The sequence below is a fragment of the Mus caroli genome, unplaced genomic scaffold, assembly GCF_978045245.1.
Source record: "Mus caroli unplaced genomic scaffold, Mus_caroli_1 scaffold_20, whole genome shotgun sequence".
In the NCBI taxonomy this organism is placed as follows: Eukaryota; Metazoa; Chordata; class Mammalia; order Rodentia; family Muridae; genus Mus; species Mus caroli.
This window is the reverse complement of record NW_028227275.1, coordinates 17540792-17562906: the sequence shown is the minus strand read 5'-3', so window position 1 is coordinate 17562906 and position 22115 is coordinate 17540792. Positions and strand designations below refer to the sequence as shown.

The following is a 22115-nucleotide window of genomic DNA, read 5'->3' as shown; positions in this document are numbered from 1 at the left end:
TAGGAAAGGATAGAATAGAAAGTGGGACACCTGGGAGAGAGCCAGGTATCTGGGAGATTCTCCCAGGAAGAGGTGACTAGACAGACACATGGTACCTGAGCACAGGTAACCAACCACATGGCAGAATGTAGATTAAAATAAACGGGATAATTTGTTATGATCTAGTAAGAGAAAAGCCCAGCAAAATGGCCAAGGTATTTGTAAATATCTCCTGAGTCTGAGTCTTATTTCTGGGAGCATGGGGCTGGGAGAAGAACCAGATGTAACTTGAACATCTATTTACAGTAGGGAAATCATATATGACAGAAGTCAGATGGCTTAAGCCTATGGCACTAAACTGCTCACTCTACCTACTCTATTGGAGTGCTTCAAGGATGACTTCCTTAAATAATGCCAACTCTTTGGAGTGTCTCTGGTTTCCCAATCTTGAATAAATCTTACCTGGAAACAGACTAAGCCACAGAGGGCGAGAACACGTCCTTTCATGCCACGGTTGAGCCAACCCTTTCTCCAAAAGTAGGCAGCAGGCAGGATGTATGCAAGGCCTACAGCTCGACCCCACATCCGGTGTGAATATTCCATGTACCAGATAAACTTGAATTCCGCCAGCGTCATGTCATGGTTCAGGCTAGGTGAAATGGAGTCAAAAAGAAGAAAGAGGGAACTCTTGTATTTCTGCACTTATTTTGTGTGCATGGACACATATATGCTGCCGCATGTGTGTGGAGGTCACAGACAATGTTTGGGAACAGTTTCTTCCCTCCCACCTTGTGTCTGATTAGAGTCTCTTACACCCACCACTGCACTAGGTACTTCAGGCTGGGCTGGCGCTGAATTTCTGGCTGATTCTCCTGCCTCCACTTCCCAATAGTGCTGGGATTATAGATGTCCACCATTGCATTTGGCTTGTTCTATAGGTTCTGAGGTTGAATTTAGGTCATCATGGTTACGGGGCAAGCACTTTTACCACTAAGCCATCTCTCCAACTACCCCATTTCATTTTTAGTTCCCTAGGGAATGCAGAAACATTCTTAATCTTGCAGCTTGTTAGGTCTGCCCTCTTCCTCTTCCAGTAACTTTAACATGACTTGGGACTTAAAAGACTTATAGCAGGCAGCTCACTATACTTATGTGAACCAAAGATCAAGAAATAAATCTAATTATTGTAAAGGATTTAAAGAAGCAAAAAATTGAGTAGTACCTGTGCTGGCTAGTTTTATGCCAATGGGACACAGGCTAGAGTCATCTGAGAGGAGCAAACCCCAGTTGAGAAAATGCCTCCACGGGTTGTGGGCAAGCCTGCAGAACATTTTTGTTGTTGTTGTTTTGTTTTGTTTTTTTTGGTTTTCGAGACAGGGTTTCTCTGTGTAGCCCTGGCTGTCCTGGAACTCACTTTGGAGACCAGGCTGGCCTTGAACTCAGAAATCTGCCTGTCTCTGCCTCCCAAGTGCTGGGATTAAAGGCGTGTGCCACCACAGCCCAGTGAACATTTTTTAAATTAGCAATTGATGCAGGAGGAACCAGCCTATTGAGGGTGGGGTCATCCCTGGTTTGGTGGTCCTGGGTTCTGTAAGAAATCAGGCTGAACAAGCCATGGGAAGCAAGCCAGTGAACAGCACCCCTGTGTGGGACACAGTCCAAGAATGGAGTCGTGTGAGAATTCTGAGTGCTTCTGAGAAAAATTCCAAGAAAACAAGACAAGAGTCCTGTGACCTCAGTTTCTTCGAAACACAGGATTTTTGTTGGCACGTGTTTTCACGCTCCTCCCAGGCGTAGTGGATGGGAGTGGGTTGCTTCAGCTGTTGTTACTCATTTGCCTCCATGGGAAAACATGTTGTGCCACATGTGGCTTGTCCTTGTGATTGAACACCTTACTCACGTGATTCTCCTTAACCCTCGGGGTAAAAATTGCTGACTGCTCTGGATAAAGTTGGCCATTGCATGAGACTTTAGACTGCCCTGCTGTTAGGCTCCACTCTTCCTGGTCCCACCACCTTTAGAGCAGTAAGCACCCTCCATGGCCTCTGCCTGAGCTCCTGCCACCAGGTCTCTGCCCTGCTTGAGTTCGGGCCCTTCCTGCTTCTGATGAACTGTTCTAAAGGCTGTGAGTGACATCAACCCTCCCCTCTCCAGTTCTTTGGTCACGGTGCTTCATCACAGCAATAGCATCCTCACCTAAGATGGGACATTGACTCGAGGGGCTTTGGAGATGGGTCAGTGTGTGAGGGACTCATTGCGCAGGCGTGAAGACTTGAGTTCAAATCCCCAGCACCCATCTAAAAAGCTGGCCATGGCTGTGTGTACCTGTAACTCTGGTGCTGTGGAGGAGAGACAAGAAGATCACTGAGACTTGCCGGCTGTGAGCCTGGCTCCTTCAGTGAGAAACCGTATCTCCAAGCATGCTACCCACAGGCACATATGCACCTTCATCACACATAAACACATATATTTGTCAATTTTTGTTTCTAACACTTACATTTTAAATTCTGGAAATTGCTGGTACTTTTGGAACTCTGCTTCCCACTCTTCCTGGCTTGTGGGCGGCTTCATCTCCTTTATCAGATGCCAGTCTACCATTGAGAGGCCAGACTCTGTCAACCTTGGCATAGGAAAACAAACACTTCCTGAGTGTAGTGTCTCTAGGTCATTCATAAATAGTTGACTGCAATAAATAAATCCGAACTTAACTCATGGGTCTGAATTGCTTTCCTCTTCCCTTCCTGATTTACTGCTCGATGTGGAATCCAGGTTCTCCCGCCAAGCAGCCCCTCTATGCCCAGCTCCTGGTTCCTTACACTTTTATTCTCTTGACTCTTATTCAACCGCTCCCTTCTTCTCCCCACGCCCCCAAACAGAGTCTGAGATGGCTTAGGCCTGCCTCTTACACTCCCCAGGTGCTGAGACCACAGGCCTGTGCCACCATGACTGGGTCCCACTTAACTCTTTCACTAGCATTTCTTTATAGGCAACAACAATGCTTAGATTAAAGGAATGTGTATTAAATGCGTAAACGGCGTTCTTATTATTTTGGTGGTAGGGACTGAATCCAGGGCCTTGCGTACACGAAGTATTCATTCAACCATTGAGCCCTACATAATGCCAGCTAAAACTAGCCTTCCCTACACCAGGAAAAGAGACTTACTACAGAAATATAGGTTCAAGATAATATTATTTACATTTGTTGCAATTTCCCATAACAGCCTATGCTATCCACACAGGATTTTGAAACAGGGGTTCAATGAACATGAAGATAAACACACACACTTCATTAGAATTAGAAAGTAGGGGCTGGAGAGACAGCTCATCCAATAGAGGGCTTGCCTGGACACCAGCCTCAGAACCTATGTTAAAACAAAACAAACAAAGCAAACAAACAAACAAAAACAGACACAAAAGCGCACACTTGTAATCCCAGTTCTGGGGAGGTAGAGACGAACAGACCCTTGGAACTCAATGGTCTATTGAGCAAGTTCAAGGTCAATGGCAGGCCTTGGTTCTGAGAGGGAGGAGGGAGACGGAGACGGACCCAGGAATGAGGTCATCCTCTGACCTCTACATATGTGCAGACAGATATGGATACGTACACACAAACTAAAAAGTATCTTCACCCAAAGGAACCCAGTTTTTTAAACTAAACGCCAGTGCAAGAAACACACAGGATAAGCCTGGAAAACCTTATCAGATCAGAAAGCAAAGACACTTCCAAAGGCCTTGTCAAAAGATGCTGGAACCTAGTTCAAGAGATTCCCACCAGTTAAGCTGGGAGATTTTAAGCAAACCATCAACACAATCCTCACAGTGTACTAAGATCTATCTAATGCGTTTAAATATGTGCACTTCAGTGATCTGTTTGGTTTTATTTTATGTGCTTTAGTGTTTGGCCTGCATGTGTGTCTTCGTTACAGTGCCATATCCCCTGGAGCTGGAGTTACAGACAGTTGTGAGCTGTTGTGTGGGAGCTGGGAATTGAACCCAGGTCTTTTGGAAGAGCAGCCAGTGCTCTTAACTGCTGACCCACCTCTCCAGCCCCAGTTTATTATGCACTTTAAAATCCAAATCCTGTCCTTGTAACCTTTGGAGGATCTTGGCAACAGACTCATTATTTTGGAAGTTAGTGAACAAAGAAAACCAGTATCCTCCTCCTGCCTTTCTTATAAAGACTGTCTCCTGGGGTAATGACAACACAAACTACCATTTTGGAATTCTCACGAAATAATGGATTCAGGCAATAGTAATCAAGTCAGCTGAAGTCCCCAACAGATCCCGGAGTGAATGCTGCATCACCTAGGCAATGTTCTGTCCCCTCATTCCCAATCTGAATCTAATAAGCAACTACTCATTTAAAGGACAAAGGATATGTTAACCATCACCAGATAGACCATGGTTACTTTGGGTAACCACAGGACAAATGACTTGGTCTTGTTCAATAATAACAGAGCTATAATAAATACATAAAAGTAAAAGATGTTAGAGGAAGGGAAAGCCTAAATCCATAAAGTCAGTTTATAGATATTAAGACAACCTAAGAGATACATGAAGCAACTGTGATTTATGTATGATCTTAACACTGGAGAGGTAAAAATATATAGAAACAATGCCCAGCAACAGTTAAGACTGAACTGGTCCTGATAATGAAACTCCTACTAATAAAAAGCCAACCTGTTCTAAGATAGAGCAGGCTACCAGTTTCCCCATCTGTAATGGAGCGAGCTAGAGTAGATGAGGCCCAACGTTCCCCTTTTCAGCTGATAACCTGATTCACCAAGAGTAAATGACTCACCTGGTCACTCCTCCCAGAATAACTGCTCCAGCCACTGTCCCACTGCACACCAGAAGCCATCGGCCCACTGCCCGCTCGGCTGCCCTAGAAGGAAGGGACACTGTCCCTTTTCCGGATTGCAGAGCCACTTCAGTGATGGTGCTGTACTGCCCTGGCCTCAGAGGACGCTGGCTGCCACAGCTGCTGCCACACTAAGGAGCAAGACAGAAAATCATAACTGAAAGAATCTGCTACCAACACTCATCCTCAATTTAACTGGAGTAAAGCCCCCGTAAGGCTGCATTTCACAGCTACCGCTCTGGTTAATCACCGACTCTCATCTGCACTACTGGAGCCCTTTCTTACTGGGTTCTCAGTCTCTAAATGTGCTATTCCCTCCTACACAATTCCACTTATACTACCCACTGGAGATCGGGGCTGGCATCGTTATTCCCCAAACTTTCCTGGATCTTACAACAGGTTACTGTCACAGCACAAAGTACCTTCCCTACCACAACCCTTAACACACAGTCATGTATCAGGCGATCTGTCCCTATGCCCCACTAAACTGGGAGCTCTTCCTCTTGCTCCCTTTGTAGTACTGGGTCCTTACACAGCAAGACCTAATACATATTTGGTACCTGAACTAACAATTGAATGAACTGACTCCTCCAGGGCAGGCACTATGTGGGCATATTTTTTTTTTTTCCAGGAACATAACTCTAGAATTCTCTGGTTTCTCTTCACACCATAAAGATCTTTCACCTTTTACTATTGATTATCAGAGAAGAGAATACATGTCTTCTTTTGAGTCTAACACTAAGAGTAAAAATATGTTGGCTGGGCGGTAGTGGTGCACGCCTTTAGTCCCAGCACTTGGGAGGCAGAGGCAGGTGGATTTCTGGGTTTGAGGCCAGCCTGGTCTACAAAGTGAGTTCCAGGACAGCCAGGGCTACACAGAGAAACCCTGTCTCGAAAAACCAAAAAAAAAAAAAAAAAAAAAAAAAAAAAAAAAAAAGCATGTTTAGTTTCCTACTTCTAAGTAACTGGGTATCTTAGACAAGCAACTTAAAGAAAGTCTCAATTTCCTTCACTGTGGAATGGGGTTACATAGGAGTTCCTGACTGCCTGGCGGCTTTTAGCAAAAAACAAATGTGCAAATAAATACATAAATAAATAAAATAAAAATTACTGAGCTTTTATCACGTGCTAAGGGTTTGATGTATATTTAAAAATTTAATCCTTACAAACACCTTGTGTAACAGGTCGTTCTCCCATTCTACAGAAAAGGAAATTGAAACTTAAAAGCTAAATAAATTGGTCAGTCATACACAGCAGTGGGTAATATTTCCGGATCCGCATTCAGGAAGGTGTCGGGACACAAGGAAATGTGTCCTGAAATGAGAAGGCGAGCCGGACTTGCAGGGCGGTCCGTTTACTTTATCCTGGCCCTTTTTATCCCAGCCCGGCTTCCGTGATCCGAGCCATCAGGAGTGGGTACCTGTGTTCTGGACGCCACCCTAGGGACCAGGAGCCCGACATTGCGGCTCCCGGTCAAGGCCCTCAGGGACGGAAGGAGCAACCGTTGCATGCTGACAGTCCAGCGCCACTGCCGGAGCGCCCCAGCGAGCGGCGGTCCGCTTCTCCGCTCCCGAAAGGACAAACACTTCCGGGTCAGGCGTCGCGAGCGCCCCCTCGCGCGAGGCTGGCCACTGCGCGTGCACGCACGACTCCCTGGGAGACTGCCGGGCACGGGCGTCGGGGACGCGCCTCCTCCGTCGCTCGCGCGGCCGCGGGGACTCCGTGGAAACCGAAGGCGAGCGAGGGAGGAACGCGGGAAGCATGAAGAAAGGGGCTTCTTGCGAGCGGAAACAGGCGTGGATATCGTCGGGGAAGGCGGGTGCGGAAGGTGGCGGGGCAGGGAGGGCGGTCGGCCGGTGGACCCCGGGGTGGGTCCCGGCTTGCCAGGCTTTCCCGCGGTCGAGTTTCTCAGTGCTCCGCAGTCCCGGGCAGTCACGCAGTCCCTCTGCTGCTCCTGGATCCCCGCCAGTCTCGCAAGTGCCCTCAGCGCCCCGCAGCCCCTTGGGCCACAAGAGGGCACCATACCACCTCCCCGTCTCTGTGGTAGATAATAAAAGTGTGGTGACAGCTCTACAACCTAGAGCTGCCACCGAGGGTGGCGAGTGGGATCCGTTCCCACAGCCATTACGTGACAGATGACTGGTTGCTTCCTGCGGGAGATATGCCTATTAATATGTCAAGACAACTTTTATGAAGGATAAATATCCCTAAACAAAAGAGCGAAAGGGGCAATGCTCTGTATTTTGCAAATCTCTTTTAATATCTCACTTGATGGAAGATAGTTGGAGTCTCATACCTGTCTCTGCGTGTTTAACAGTGTCCCGAAGCTGCAGTCCACTCCCAAGAGGCAAATACAGACACAGACTCCCCAAAGCCATCTGGAGTCTCTTACTTTGAGCACTACTGCTTCAAATGTCTTTTTTGATCCCTACATTTTGCTTTTGCTCAGGCTCCTATTGCAACCGTTTGTAGACATTCCCGTACTTTTGTATGGAGCTCCTGATACTCCTTCAGCATCTTCAGCCCCACTGGTGGGGCTGTTACCAGATTTGTGGAGTTACTGTATTGTTGTTTACGACCATTGGTTAATGTTTGAATCCTAATCTATGGGACTGATAGTCTTTTGTTAAATCAATGACTCTTGCAACTTGGTATTAGGAGGGGACAGATTTTTGTTTGTTTCTCCAAGTAATCTTTCATCATAAAAGCAGTATGAGGTAGAAGAAGTCAAGCAATGTAGAAAGTTAAAAACAATTCCAAATTCATTGCCCAGTAGTAACCACTATTAGAATGTGGTGACTGTTCTTGCAGAGATCAATACATGAAGCATGAATTAAACACTTTAAAAGTGTGTTGGTTATTATTGTGCGGGGGGGGGGGGGGGGGACACATGTGCCATAGTGAGTGTGTGGAGGTCTGAGGACAGCTTTGTCGAGTTAATTCTCTCCTTCCAACTTTAAATACATTCAGGGAATGGGCTCAGGCTGTCAGACTTGCACAGTGAATAGCTTTACCCATTGAGCCATTTTCTAGGCTCCAACATTTAAAACTGTTAATTAAAAATGAGTTATATGGGCTGAAGAGATGACTCAGCGGTTAAGAGCACTGACTGCTCTTCCAGAGGACCTGAGTTCAATTCCTAGCAACTACATGGTGGCTCACAACCATCTGTAATGGGATCTGATGCCCTCTTCTAGTGTGTGTGTGAAGACAGCTGCAGTGTATTCATATAAATAAGAAAAATAAATAAATCTTTTAAAAAATGAGTTAGACATTTAACTTGCAGGGAAACCCCAAAGCTGCTAACACCACACTTTTTATTATCAACATATGAATTTGTAATTCAGATTTTACTGTATATTTGACTGACTTGTTAGCATGGTAGGACCGACCTCTGCTTTCTGAGAGGTGACTCTAAAGAATCCTTATAATGACCTTATTAAGGAACTTCATGTCAACTATAACGACCAGATGTTTATCTCATAAATAAGAGGTGAAATTAGGGGTTTAGTGAGAAATATATAAACTCAAGTTATTGGAGTTCAAAAGAAGTAGATAAAAGTTTCTACTTTGGGAGAAAAAAAAACGTGGAAATGTGACTTGGTATAGTCCTTGGAAAAGTTTAGCATTCGAAGATTAAACTAGAAGGGTTTTGTCAACTGAGATAGTATAATCATTGGCAAAAATGGAGACTGAAGGGAATGAGTCATAAAGAGGAAACCCTGTATCTTAATGGTTTTGAATGCTTAGTATGAGAGCCTTTATGTAAGTTATCTCAGTGTTCGTTAACCTGAGGTAGGAACTGAAGCCCACTCTTGTTTTATAGAAAACGTAAGTAGCTTGTCTAGGGTCACACAGGGGATAAAGTAGTGGGACCAGGGTTTGAAATCCAATTCTTGTTTTTATAACGGCTGGCATTGAGAGACATTCAGAGAGTCTGAGCTGGGATACACAGGGGTGAGGTCTGCGTTAGGAAGACTAGTTTCACATTTACTGTGTAGTAAAGATGGTTTCAGTTTGGTTTCTTATGTGTGTGTATATCTATTTCATAGTCTAGAGATGCCAATTTTAATGAATGACATTTTATCACATAGATGGGCCTTAGTGCATCAATTTATTCTTCTATTGCGCATGTGAATTCAGGCAGCAAAATTATGAAGTATTTATGGGAGATTTGTATGAATTGCTAGTTCCTTCAAGAACGTCTGTTCATATATTTTAGGAGCAGGAAATGGATTTCTTATGGAGGTATGTGTAGATTCGGTGGAGTCCGCTGTGAATGCAGAAAGAGGAGGTAAGGAAATCTAGACAATGCATGATGGCTGGCAACCTTTTGAGAGTCTGAAAATTGCATCCTATGAACCTGACCTCAAAAGCTTTGCACGTGGGAGGCTAGCAGCAGAAGTGTCACTATGAATTCCATGTGAGTTATTGAGACTCCATTAAAAAAAAAAATTTAAAAAGCCTTGTCATCTCTCCAATAGCAACAGTCCTTTCAGAAATAACTGACTAGAAAACCTACTGAAGAGCTTGGTGTGGTGGTACGTACTTACAGTCCCAGCATGGGGGAGCTTGAGGCAGGAGAGTTGAAAGTTTGAGGCCAGCTTGAGCTAGACAGACCTTGCTTCAGTAAGTAAAGCCAAACCAAAGGTTGATTGGAAAATAACTGTCTAATCTCCCCATTCCCCAAGCAGGTCACATTTCAAGTCAAGTGTCTAGAATCCTGCTAACTCATTAACATGATTATTTTATTGCACTTGACACAAATCTAAAAGTTTGAAAGAGTTTAAAGATCTCTTAGGGGTCTGAGCACGTAGCTCAGTGGCAAAGCACTTGTAGCATGCTCAGTGTCCTACGTTCAATCCCCAGCCTTGAATAAGAATGAAAATTAACAATGGTTTTACACTTACTGTCTTTTTACCATAGGTGTTGTTTTGGATTCTGAGTTTGTTTTTGTGAGAAGCATAAACATTTCCATCTTAAGATCAGAAAGATAACGTTCACATATTTTTTGGTAGTACTAGGGGTCACCCAGGATCCTGTGCATGTCCGGCAAGCACTCTACTAAGCTGCACCGCAACGTTTTATTTTTAATTAAGGAACATTCTCAAACATAAGTGAATTAGTTATAACATATGAACCCCCATGTGCTGGCTAGTTGTATCATTTGGGAAGAAGGAACCTTAGAATAAAATGTCCCCACCAGATTGGCCTACGGGCAAGCCTGTGATGCATTTCCTTGATTGATGATCCATATAGGAGAGCCCAGCTTACTGGTTGGTACCACCCCTGGGCCGATGGTTCTGGGTGCTATAAGAAAACAGGCTCCTCAAGCCAGTAAGCAGCAGTCCTTCATGACCTCTCTAGTTCCTGCCCTGGCGTCTCTTAGCGATGGACTTAGTAGTTGTGTCTTCCCTGAGTTGCTTTGGTCATGATGCCTCCTTACAGCAGTAGAGCTCCTACCATCCCATCTGTTCATGATTCAGTTTTGTATTAGTGGCTTTTCTTGTTGCTGTGACTAATTACCAGACAGACATAAAAGAAGGAAGAGTTTAGTCGGGCTCCCAGTTTGAAGCACTGAAGGCATGGCAGCAGAGCGTGGTGACACAGCTGTGTCTGTAGTCAGGAAACCGAAATGGATGCAGGTGGCCAGTTGGCTTCCTCTCTGTTTTTGGTTTGGAATTCCAGCACATGAAATAGTGCTACCCACATACAATGTGAATCTTTACTCCTCAGTGAAACTTCTCTGGAAACTCCCTCAAAGATGCACTCAAGAGATGTGTCTACTAGGTGAATCCTAGTCTAGTCAAATATGTGTTTTAATCTATCATAGTTATTTTATTTATTGGTGCTTATAATGTCCTATCTTTGGCTTGTGAGAGCCTTGTTGCTGAGACCTTTTAATACAACCCCAGTAGTCTGATAGTTCCTTCCCTATCACCATTCCCTTCATCTCAAAATTACCTTGATAGATACTCCAAAGTAACTGTTTTGCTTTTTAAAGCTCTGAGGAATGTTTTGAAACCTTGATGTTACTTTCTTATTAACTGAGAGTTAGCATTCTACTCTTTTCTCCTAATACTGCCTTTATTCCCTGTCCACAGCAACTCTTTAATATTTTTTAAATTAATTTACTTATTATTATTATTATTTTGGTTTTTTGAGACAGGGTTTCTCTCTATAGCCCTGGCTGTCCTGGAACTCACTCTGTAGACCAGGCTGGCCTTGAACTCAGAAATCTGCCTGCTTCTGCCTCCCAAGTGCTGGGATTAAAGGCGTGCACCATAACTGCCGGGTTTACTTTCTATTCTTTAATCCCTTTCTACAGTCTAGATTTCATCCCCCTCCCGGTCGCCCCCCCCATCCCATCCCTCCTCCCCTTCCCCTCTCCTGTCTCCAAGAGTATGTCCCCAGCCCTACCCCACCAGACCTCCCCGTTCCCTGGAGCCTCACATCTCTTGAGGGTTAGGTACATCTTCTCTCACTGAGGCTAGACCAGGGAGTCCTCTTCTGTATATGTGTTGGGGGCCTCATATCAGCTGGTGTATGCTGCCTGGTTGGTGGCTCAGTGTCTGAGAGATCTCGGATGTCCAGGTCGGTTGAGACTGCTGGTCTTCCCCTGGGGCCACCTCCTCCTCAGCTTCTTCCAGCTTTTCTCCAATTCAACCACAGGGGTCCCCAGCTTCTGTCCATTGGTTGGATGCTAGTATCTGCATCTGATTCTTTCCGCTGCTTGTTGGGTCTCTCAAAGGGAGACCATGCTAGGCTCCTGCCTATAAACACACCATAGCATCAGTAACAGTGTCAGGCCTTGGATCCTTCCCTTGAGATGGATCCCAGTTTGGCCCTGTCGCTGGACCTTCTTTCTCTCATGCTCTTCTCCATTTTTGTCCCTGCAGTTCCTTCAGACAGGAACAATTCCTTCAGACAGGAACAATTCTGTGTCAGAGCTTTTGACTGTGGTGGCAACCCCATCCCTCCACTTAATGCCCTATCTTTCCACTGGTGGGGGAACTTGTAGAGTCCACCTCCAGTACTCTAAGTTCCCCCTCCCCACTGTAGAACACTTCATCCAAGGTCCCTCCCTTTGAGTCCTGAGAGTCTCTCACCTCCCAGGTCTCCAGTACTTTCTAGAGGCCCCCCCCCCCCCACCTCCTAGCTCCCAAAGTTACCTGTTTCCATTCTTTGTGCTGGCCCTCAGGGCTTCAATCCTGTCTTCCCTGACCTCCCCCACCCCACCCCACCCATACCTGATCATGTTCCCCTCTTCCTCTCCTTTTCCTCTTTCCCACCCAGGTCTCTCTCTCCTTCTGCCCCGTCCCCCAGGAACTGCTTTCTTCTCCCTGCCAACTGGGATTGAGGCATCCTCACTTGGGTCCTGTGGGATGTGTGCTGGGTGTTCTGTACTTTTTTTTTTTTTTTGCTAATATCCATTTATTAGTGAGTACATAGCATGCATGTCCTTTTGGGTCTGAGTTACCTCACTCAGGATATTTTCTAGTTCCATCCCTTTCCCTGAAAAACTCATGATGTCCTCATTCTTAATAGCTGAGTAGTATTTCACTGTGTAAATGAACCATATTTTCTGTGTCCATTCTTCCATTGTGGGACATCTGGGTTGTTTCCAGCTTCTGGCTATCTCAAATAAGGCCCCTGTAAACATAACAGGTGCCCCTGTGTCATGGTGGGGCATCTTTTGGGTGTGTGCCCAAGAGTGGTATAGCTGAAAATCATCAGGTAGATCTATTACTAGTTTTCTGAGGAACCTCCAGATTGATTTCCAGAGTGGTTGTACCAGTGTGCGATCCCACTAGCAATGGAGAGATGCAAATTTTAAGAGAACTGGCTTAACTTGAATTAACTCTTAATTTGGCTATCAGTAACACAGTGACCGTTGTAGCGTACAATTGAGGTTTAAGTTCTCAGGTTCTTCTCATATTTAAATAAACAATTTGTTTTGTCAGATTGTTTTTAAAAAAGTGTGTTTCTCACAGGTGCTGGTCGGATTGAACTGTGCTCTGGTTTACTGGAGGGTGGAACCACACCCAGTATGGGTAAGTATCTCCTGCCCCCCCCCCCCCCCGCCACCACCACCAAATTTCTCATACGCAGCTTGGGACAACTGATTATTTATATGCTATGTTAAGTATATGATGAGTATGATACCAATTAGAAATGCTTATGGTTGTAAATAACATCATCAAAAGATTTATTTATTTATTTTGGTTTTCGAGACAGGGTTTCTCTGTGTAACCCTGGTTATCCTGGAACTCACTCTGTAGACCAGGCTGGCCTCAAACTCAGAAATCCACCTGCCTCTGCCTCCCAAGTGCTGGGATTAAAGGCATGCACCACCATTGCCCATCAAAAGTTTTAATCAAACATATTTTTGTCCTCAAACATAAAAAAAAATTGAAAGTTAAATAGTTTTTGTTTTAAACACCACTGACAAGTGTGTTTAAGTTCATTATCTTCAGTCTTTCTTCCTTGCTCTTTGTCTGCCATTGACTTTCCTGTTACTCACCTTCTACCATAAACACTGCTTTTTCTCGTTGGCCTGCACTGCATCTGACATTGCTTGGTCCGGGAGACTTCCCTCACGCAAGAAGAAAATGAAGCAAAGACAGATACACACACTCAGACATACAGAGAGGCTGGGCTGGGCTGGGCTGGATTCCACTCACTGTGATGGAGTGGTACCACCTGTGCAGCAAGCTGGAGCCTCAGCTTGCTTATTCTACAGCACCGGTGGAGGAGTTATCTAGTCCCAGAGTGAGGTCTTAGTCGTTGGCTGCAGTCACTAGTGTTGGCACACACTGGCTAGATCAGAGGCATGGTTTGCCATGCCCCAGGCAGAGGGAGTTTTTCACAGTTGCAGTGCATCTGACACAGTTCACTCAGGACTTCATCCATTCTTTAGGCATTCACTCAGGCTTTCCTCCGTTCTCCACAGGCCGCCTTCCCCTTAGATCATCATTCTCCAGTTTCTTCTCTCAACTGTTTTTCCCTTGGAAATAATACATAAGAATAACCATATAGACCAATAATATTGTAATAACTTCTCCAGACATTTTATCTCACAGTTGAACTTTAGTCTGCTTCTCTTCTTAAAGGTGTTCTCCAAGTAGTGAAACAGAGTGTTCAGATCCCAGTGTTTGTGATGATCCGCCCACGCGGAGGTGACTTCTTATACTCAGACCGTGAAGTTGAGGTGATGAAGGCTGACATTCGCCTTGCCAAGCTTTATGGTGCGGATGGTTTGGTGTTTGGGGCATTGACTGAAGATGGACACATTGACAAAGAGCTATGCTTGTCTCTTGTAGGTAAGACTTTATATCTGAGGTGTAAAACACACACACACACAAACACACATGCACACACACGTTCCTGATACAGAAAAAAAAATCTCAAAATTGATTTTTCAGTCATACCTTCAGTCATACTTAACCTAACCTTCTTGAAAAGAAGTTGTTTAGGTGTTTTTCTGGTAGAGTGTACATGTGGCAAAGCCATCTCAACACTCCTTTGTGCCGTAGATGAAATACTACTTGTACAGAGTTTAAGAGAAACTTACATTGATTATATTAACCAATGCACCAAAGCTTAAGAAGTTATTGTAGTGATGAGGGGATAGGACAGATGCAAACTACCTACATTACGAGGCCAAAGTTCTTCTTGAAGATGCTCAGAGCAGTAATAGATGTAATGCTGCCTTTATGGTTTGTGTGATTGTTGTTTGGTGGCCCTAAGGTGTAGATAACTATATTTTATATAAAAGTCAGAGCTGAGTGGAAAGATAGGACTTAAGAGTTTATAAAGCTGCCACCGCTGCCATTTTGTTGTTATTTTAGTTCACTGTCTTAGCAGAAGATAGTATAGAAGTTTTAGCCCGAAAGGAGAATTCTGCATTTAGTAATCAGCCTCTTCATGTTGTTGGATGACTTTCTTCTCTTTTAGCTCTTTGCCGTCCTCTGCCAGTCACTTTCCACAGAGGTGAGTAACTTCTATTCTGTAGATTTGTTAAATGGTGTCAAATTTTACCAGATGGCACAACCTTTCTAATGAACATTGTTCTATGATGTTTCAGTGATACTAGTTAGTATCTTAGTTCTTGGGAAGAAAGATGATAGACGCAGAGATGGTGTGTAGTGTCTAGGGAACATAAAAGCCCCATCGTGAAGTCTTGTTAAGGAGGCAGTGGGAGCATGCACCCGAGAAGAAAGTAAGCATCGCCAAAAGGGCGTGTGTCCAACAGTTCTGAGGCTCATTTCTTAGTGATTGTCTTAGATCCTACACAGCCCCAGATGGAATAAACCTCCATGACCATTGAAATGAAATGTACTGCCTGGCTTATGCCGGACAAAACTACTCGGAGATCTAGCAGGGAGGTCATCTTTATCAAATAGAGACTTTTTGTGGGGAGAAGAAGCAGATATGTGAAAAGAACCAGACGTTTTTATGAAGAGATGGATGCTAACAGTGGTAGTTCTGATGTACTTTGGCTAAATCTTACTAAGCCTTGGCAAAGTGGAGGGACGAGTGACACTTGTGTTTAGAAAGCTCTACCATTGCTCATGAGAAGAAAGAAATCTTTAGTAAAAACATTGATATACTCAAGAAAGTGTTAAATGTTTTTCTTCTTTTAAATAGACTTAGAGTGAATTGCCAACATATGTCTCCATTTATTGAAATTAAGATAAAATATTTGTTACCTTTTGAAATGTATGACACTACCAGAAACTATTGTCTTGATTTGGTATTATCAATGCTTCTGATAAAATGGCAATAACTAAAAGATGTCAGCATCTTGAGGCCAGGCACACCAAAAAATTTTCAAAAATGAAAAACATTTTTAAATTAAAGAACATTATCTGAACAAAATAGTTTAAATTTTGTTATGCTTAGTTTTTTAAGATTTATATATTTATGTATATGAGTGCTCTGTCTGCATTTACATCTGTACACCAGAAGAGGGCATCAGATTCCATCATAGATGGTGATGAGCCACCATGTAGTTGGCTGGGAATTGAACTCAGGACCTCTAGAACAGCAGCTAGTGCTCTTAACTGCTGAGCCATCTTTCCAGCCTCGTGCTTAATGGTTTAAGAAATAAGCCAGTCACATAGAGTATATTTTTAAAATTTTAAACTAAAAGGTGACTCCAAATTTATTCTTTCTCATTCTTCAATAAGTCTAGCAAAAATATAGCTACATGTGACACCCTGTCTCAGAAAGAAAAGAGAGGAGAAACTCTGATTTGTAGCATTTTCTGCTTTCTGTGGTTTAAGTGCTTTCCCTTGACTAATTTCACATGCCAGCCCGACCTAAAAAATGATGAATATCTCATAATTGTCTATGGTAAGCCAATATAAATCTAGCATACTATTATTGTAATATATTTTATAAAAGTGTTTTTATATAAACATACATATTCTACATTTTGGAAACTATTGAATTAGAGGATATTTCTGTTCAATTTCAAATCAGTTTTACTTATTTTAGCCTTTGATATGGTTCATGATCCAATGGCAGCTCTGGAGACCCTCCTCACCTTAGGATTTGAACGCGTCCTGACCAGTGGATGCGACAGCTCAGCACTGGAAGGACTGCCTCTAATAAAGCAACTCATAGACCAGGTACAGCCCCTTTTTCTTTCTTCTTAACATGGTTGTGGTTACACTAGACCATCTGTTATCCCACTAGCTTATAAAAGTCAGTATTACTAACTACGACTGTGGAAGAAAAGCAGAGCCAATGATACATTTATATAATATTTATTTATTTATTGCATGAGTGTTTTAAATAACCAAGGCACTTCAGATCAAGTTATAGACAGCAAATCTTACCTTTTCTCTGTCATTAGTATTGTCTAGTTTTACAGCACATCTGTTTACTGTCAACCCATGCATATGCAGGGAAACCCCTGTAAAATGTATAGTTGTCATCTGAACATATATCCTAAAACTTAGGTTCTTTCACATGTTTCTCACCTATCAGTATAGAAGGCAATGTTTTCTCCTAATTCTCTGAGTGAACTAGATTTGTAAAGTGGTCGGAGATTGCTTTTTAAAAACAATCCTTTTACACTTGTTTGTGTGTGCTTCTGTGTGTGTGTCTGTGTGTGTGTGTGTGTGTGTGTGTGTGTGTGTGTGTGTGTGTGTGAGAGAGAGAGAGAGGGAGAGAGGGAGAGGGCGCGGGCGCGGGCGAGGGCGAGTGCAGGCACACGTGCTTGACATAGCATGTGTGTGGAGGCCAGAGGACAGTTTGCAGCGTTGTTTCTCTGTTCACCATGTAGGTTTAGGAATTAAACTCAGACTGTCAGATTTAGCAGCAAATACATATTTATATGTTTGTATGTTATCTATCTTCCTTTAATATGTAAGTTCCACTCAAGTAGGAACTTACTCTTGTTCACCATGGCAAAGAGATGGATTTTTGTCTCTTGTTTAGTTCCTGAGGCATATAAAAACCAACAGAAGAATGCATATATGATTCTGTATATTCCTGTGTCTGTGTGTTAGCAAAGACATGTAACTCAAAGAGATACTTAGAAAGAGGGGCTTACATGTGATAGGTAAGGAGGAAGCTTGACAAGGGCAACTATGGGAATAATGATTTTGATTTTCTGGAATGATAAATAGACTATTGATTGAATGGATAGGCAATATAATAATTTTATAATTTGTCCCTATCTTCCAAAATTATCAGAAATTAGATTAATTCTTATAGTCTCAGTTAATGAACTTACGGCTTTATTTTGTTGGTATTTAGTGAGGCAAGACTTAGTGATTTCCTACCGTCCCACTTCCCCCATTAATTGTAAATATACAATTATATTATATTGTCTTTTCTGCTAAAATCTTTCTTAGATGCAACTATTTTCACTCTACTACATACCACAAACTCAAAATTTCTGTGAAATTTCTAATAAGATTTTTTTCTTATGGTCACCACCTTAAATAAAATGTATTTTCCCACCTATTCTTTGTGTTTATAACACTATACTTTTTTGGTTTGGTTTAGTTTTTTAAGACAGGGTTTCTCTATGTAGCCCTAGCTGTCCTAGATAGAACTCATTCTGTTGACCAGGCTGGTCTTGAACTCAGAGATCTGCCTGCCTTTGCCTCCCAAGTGTTGGGATTAAAGGTGTGAGCCAACACTACCTGGCTAACATTATACATTTTAAAAGAAATACAATAAAAATCTTTCTGGAAAAAATTATCATGCTGAACATCTTTTTTACTCAATACCCTTTCTTGAGAGAGACAGAAAAGAGCTATTAAAAAGTTAAACAGCAGTAACTTAAAAATTTCAATATATTTTTAAATCTCTGTTCAGTAAAAGATACTAAAATTTACTTTTTCCCCTCCTTTTCAGGCAAAAGGCAGGATTGTGGTAATGCCAGGTATTTATATCTCTGTTTTTTCATATAACACTGAAATAAAGTTTTGGAAGAGTAAATGAGTCAAGAAACCAAAGGAGAAAATGTTAGAACATGGCACTTGGAGATAAACATATATAGGTTGATCAATGTGTTTGACGATGAGGTATTTGCCAGGATTTAAGAGAAGACTGTTCTAATAGATGTTGGCACAAATGGGAACAAATAAGGAATTTCTCCATGTTTGCCTTCTCACTGGGTAGCATATGACTTTGGATGTTTGTCTCAGTGAAGCAAAGGACATTCAGTGCTGCTGTCCCTTGACAAAGCCAAGAACAGACAACATGCCTGAATAAATGAGCCATCTGTCAGTCATACACTTGTATCAACACACTAGGTTATAAATCACAGATCAAAAGACAACTTCATGATAAGTTCAAAAGAAAGTAGGGCTAGAAGGTACATATCTCAACATTAAAAGGCTATCTATGACCAACCTGGATTTAAAGATGCTCAAAGAATTTCCACTAAAATCAGTTCAGACTCAGTAGATTTAAATGATTTCCATAATATCACAGAGCGTTTTAAAGTTAGTATAGGAAAGCCCAGGATTCTAACCTAAGACTGACTTGTCAGCCTGTGCTCTTTTGTTATGTTGTATTATTTTATTATTATTTTATTTTAGACAGGGTCTTGTTATGTAATCCAGGCTGGCCAAACTTGAGTTCATTCTGCTCCAGCCTCAGGTGCTGAGATTAGAGACATCCGCTGCTACGCTCTTTCCGCTTCTTAAGGGCTCGGCAATATGACTGTAGCACCACCCCCAGCCAGCACAAAAAGCCAAGTTAAGAGATCTTGAGAAGTATACTTAAAACATAGCTTGAAGTACAAAGTGCATAACTAATATCATCTTAAAATGTCTCCAGTGTCAGAGTATTTCATATTTATAATTATTGGTATTGGTTCAGGCTATGACTGTTATAAATATATTAAAGATCATCAAGATGAATGTCATTTTAAAGTATTTAACTATGTGGCTTAAATAAAGTAAAATTAGGTTCTTCAGTGGAATGAAACAAAAGGTTAATCTGAGGATGAACAAGCTGTATATAGTTTGCTTATTCATTTCCAGTACAGTCAGTGCGCGCTTCAACCCTGAGCCAGAGCGAATCGTTGTAGGTTCTCTGCTGAGCATGCGTTTCTAATGCCTGTGTAGCCTTTTCCTCGAGCCCGTCTTCACCTTCTCATGCGCTTGCCTTGGCCACAGCTGAGGGGAAAGCGCTGAAGTGCTGGATGGGCTTGCTTGTCCCAAAAGGTTTTCTTAAATCCAGAGATAGTAATGCGCAGCACTGGGACAGAAAGCAGTGAATAAGCGAGACTTCATTGTAAGCTCCGTGTCCTTAAAAGTTTCCCAGTGTCGCCGGGCGTGGTGGTGCACGCCTTTAATCCCAGCACTCGGGAGGCAGAGGCAGGCGGATTTCTGAGTTCGAGGCCAGCCTGGTCTACAAAGTGAGTTCCAGGACAGCCAAGGCTACACAGAGAAACCCTGCCTCGAAAAACCAAAAAAAAAAACCAAAAAAAAAAAAAGTTTCCCAGTGTCTATAGCATGGGTCTTGTTTCCTTCTTCCTTTTTTTGCATGTATTTTTAATTAATATTTCTAAGCAAACTACACTGACTCAGGATTTATATGACAGACTCTCCAGTGGGTCTGTCAAATATACGAAATTTGCCATTCTTTACAAAATAGTTTTAAAGCTACAGAATGGTGGTTCTCACACACATATATATATATATATTTTGTCTCAAAATCTTCCTAATATCCTTGGAATCATGCTATTCTCTTCAATGTGCAAAGACGCTATTGATTATCTATTGCATCCACCCCTTCCTCCTGATTGGTCATCGCTGTCCTGATTCTAGTTTTGATTTTTGTTTAGCATGTCCGTGGATTTTTTTCACACTTCCATCATACAGCTTTTTATTTATCACATAGTTTGAAATTTGTGTCTGTATACAGTAAGGCAAAGACTACAAATAAGTTTGTAATAGCATGCACTGGTGGGCATGTTATGAATAGCTATAAAACAGACGGCAGTCGAGTATCCTTCCAGTTGTTAGACTCCTTCAAGACCACATAAAGGACTCTTGATAGAAGAACATCATGCGTGATTGACCAATGACAAGGACCAGCTTGATTCAGAACTACATAAATAGGAGAGCAGATCAGAACAATGTTAAGTCTTGTGGTTTCTTTAAAAGTTAAAGATTCAAACCTCATTGGTAGGTCTTGTTTTTCTGATCCCATTTTAGCTTAGAGATAGTAATTTTTGAATCAGTTAAAAAAAATTAGAATGAAGAGTTTATGTAGAATAAGGATTTATCTATATTTAAATTTTATGTGATATTCTATTTTATTTGATATATTATTTTTCTTTATAACAGGAGGTGGAATAACAGATAAAAATCTGCAAAGGATCCTTGAGGGTTCCGGTGCTACAGAATTCCACTGCTCTGCCCGATCTTCTAGAGACTCAGGAATGAAGTTTCGGTACAAATACATTCTGTATTTATATATAAGAGAGGATGAAATTAATCTTTTCCTGCTTAAATAAGGAAACCTTAGCTAATGCCATTATTAAATAATGAAAGACTGTGATTAGTAAGTATCATGATTTGTTTTTCAGTTAAAAAATATTCCTAAGATGATTGTTGTTCTGCCAGAAATAAGCAGTAACTTTAGAATATAAGTAAACCTTTATATAGTGTTTGCTTGGTCTTGCCGGCCCTCACCATTGTTAAGGTTATATCTAGTTTGTAAGAGAGAGGCTGTTAATTCAGTGAGAATGATTTCCTAATTAAAGCATTGCTGAACTTAAGCACTTAATAGGTTAATTCAGAATGAAGGATCCAGTGAGTCAGATGCTCATATGTACATATTCTGTGCGCTTTTACAGGGTTAATCATTGGTCTAGGGCGACCTCAGTGCCATCTTTATCTCTCCTGTTGTAAATAGTCTTCTTTTACCTTTGCTCTCTACTTGGAGTTGTTTTGAAATTTTATCATCATTAAGGCTTCAATCTACTGTGTGTTTTTTCAATATCATAAAGGATTCCTACAACTTAACTTGAATCATCAGCTCATTTATTAGTTGAGGGGGTGCAATATAAAACAAGGAAGGCCCTTAGTGTGCACATTTTCAGTTATAAAATCCAGTCTCTTACCTGGTGGATTTAGCTACTAGACTTTTCAAGTAATTAATTCATGGGAATTGTGGACTATGGTAGTCCAGCATCCTTGGCCTTCTCTTATTCTGAGCCATGAATTAACGAGTCTAGAAATGGACGTGCCAGTAGGAGGTGACGAGCCAGTAGGAGGCTGAACTTGACAAATGATTGACTAACTCTCCGTCCTTTGTTATTCCTACTGCAGAAATTCCTCTGTTGCAATGGGAGCTTCGCTTGCTCATTCAGAATATTCTCTAAAGGTAACAGATGTGACAAAAGTAAGGACTTTGAATGCAATCGCAAAGGACGTCCTAGTTTAGTTAAACTTGTCTGAGAGACATGGGCATCACAGTGTGAAGGGAGAAGTTGGATTGACAATCCCTGATGCAGCTCTAACCTTCCTCATGGCCATAGATGTTTCTAAGAAGAACAAGACATTGGAACAGCAATGCAATCACTTTCTTTAGTAGTCATTGGTGTCTGTCATCATGGGTAAATTTAGTCTGAACCTTCTTACACTAAGAGAGGCTTAGTCATTCTCAGTGGGCTTAACTGATGAACTGGCAAAGTTCAGCTGCAAAGTATGAAATCAGAGTTTGTTTCAGGGTCAATTGAGTGCCACTTTTTTGCCTTTTTGTTTTGTAAAATAAAAATTCTCATTCTATTGTG

At 42.1% G+C, this 22115-nt stretch overlaps 2 protein-coding genes across 3 annotated transcripts in view; one reads left to right on the top strand and one right to left on the bottom strand.

The window, feature by feature from the left end:
• Positions 1–6435, bottom strand: part of Cox15 (cytochrome c oxidase assembly factor COX15) — a 17659-nt gene extending 11224 nt beyond the window's left edge. The window contains exons 1-4 of the mRNA XM_021151618.2: positions 6261–6435; positions 4781–4971; positions 2477–2599; positions 442–628 (exon numbers count right to left, since the gene is read on the bottom strand). Of these exons, the coding sequence (XP_021007277.1) occupies positions 442–628; positions 2477–2599; positions 4781–4971; positions 6261–6350 (591 nt within the window). The 5' untranslated portion in view covers positions 6351–6435. The remainder of the gene's footprint in view (positions 1–441; positions 629–2476; positions 2600–4780; positions 4972–6260) is intronic.
• Cutc (cutC copper transporter) lies at positions 6363–22115 on the top strand. Of its 2 annotated transcripts, none has more exons than XM_021151621.3 (9): positions 6363–6659; positions 9063–9134; positions 12835–12894; positions 13954–14163; positions 14798–14833; positions 16373–16476; positions 18218–18245; positions 20665–20770; positions 21652–22115. In XM_021151621.3, the coding sequence occupies exons 1-9, from the start codon at positions 6602–6604 to the stop codon at positions 21764–21766; spliced, it is 789 nt and encodes a 262-aa protein (XP_021007280.1). In that variant the 5' UTR covers positions 6363–6601; the 3' UTR covers positions 21767–22115. The 2 variants fall into 2 exon arrangements, with proteins under 2 accessions (XP_021007280.1, XP_021007279.1); XM_021151620.3 differs by having other exon boundaries at positions 6366–6659; positions 16343–16476.

Coding starts and splice junctions, on each gene's coding strand:
- Cutc (XM_021151620.3), top strand. CDS start 6,602: ATGAAGAAAGGGGCTTCTTGCGAGCGGAAACAGGCGTGGATATCGTCG. Junction 9,135..12,834: donor TGTGAATGCAGAAAGAGGAG/GTAAGGAAATCT, acceptor TGTTTCTCACAG/GTGCTGGTCGGATTGAACTG. Junction 12,895..13,953: donor TGGAACCACACCCAGTATGG/GTAAGTATCTCC, acceptor CTCTTCTTAAAG/GTGTTCTCCAAGTAGTGAAA.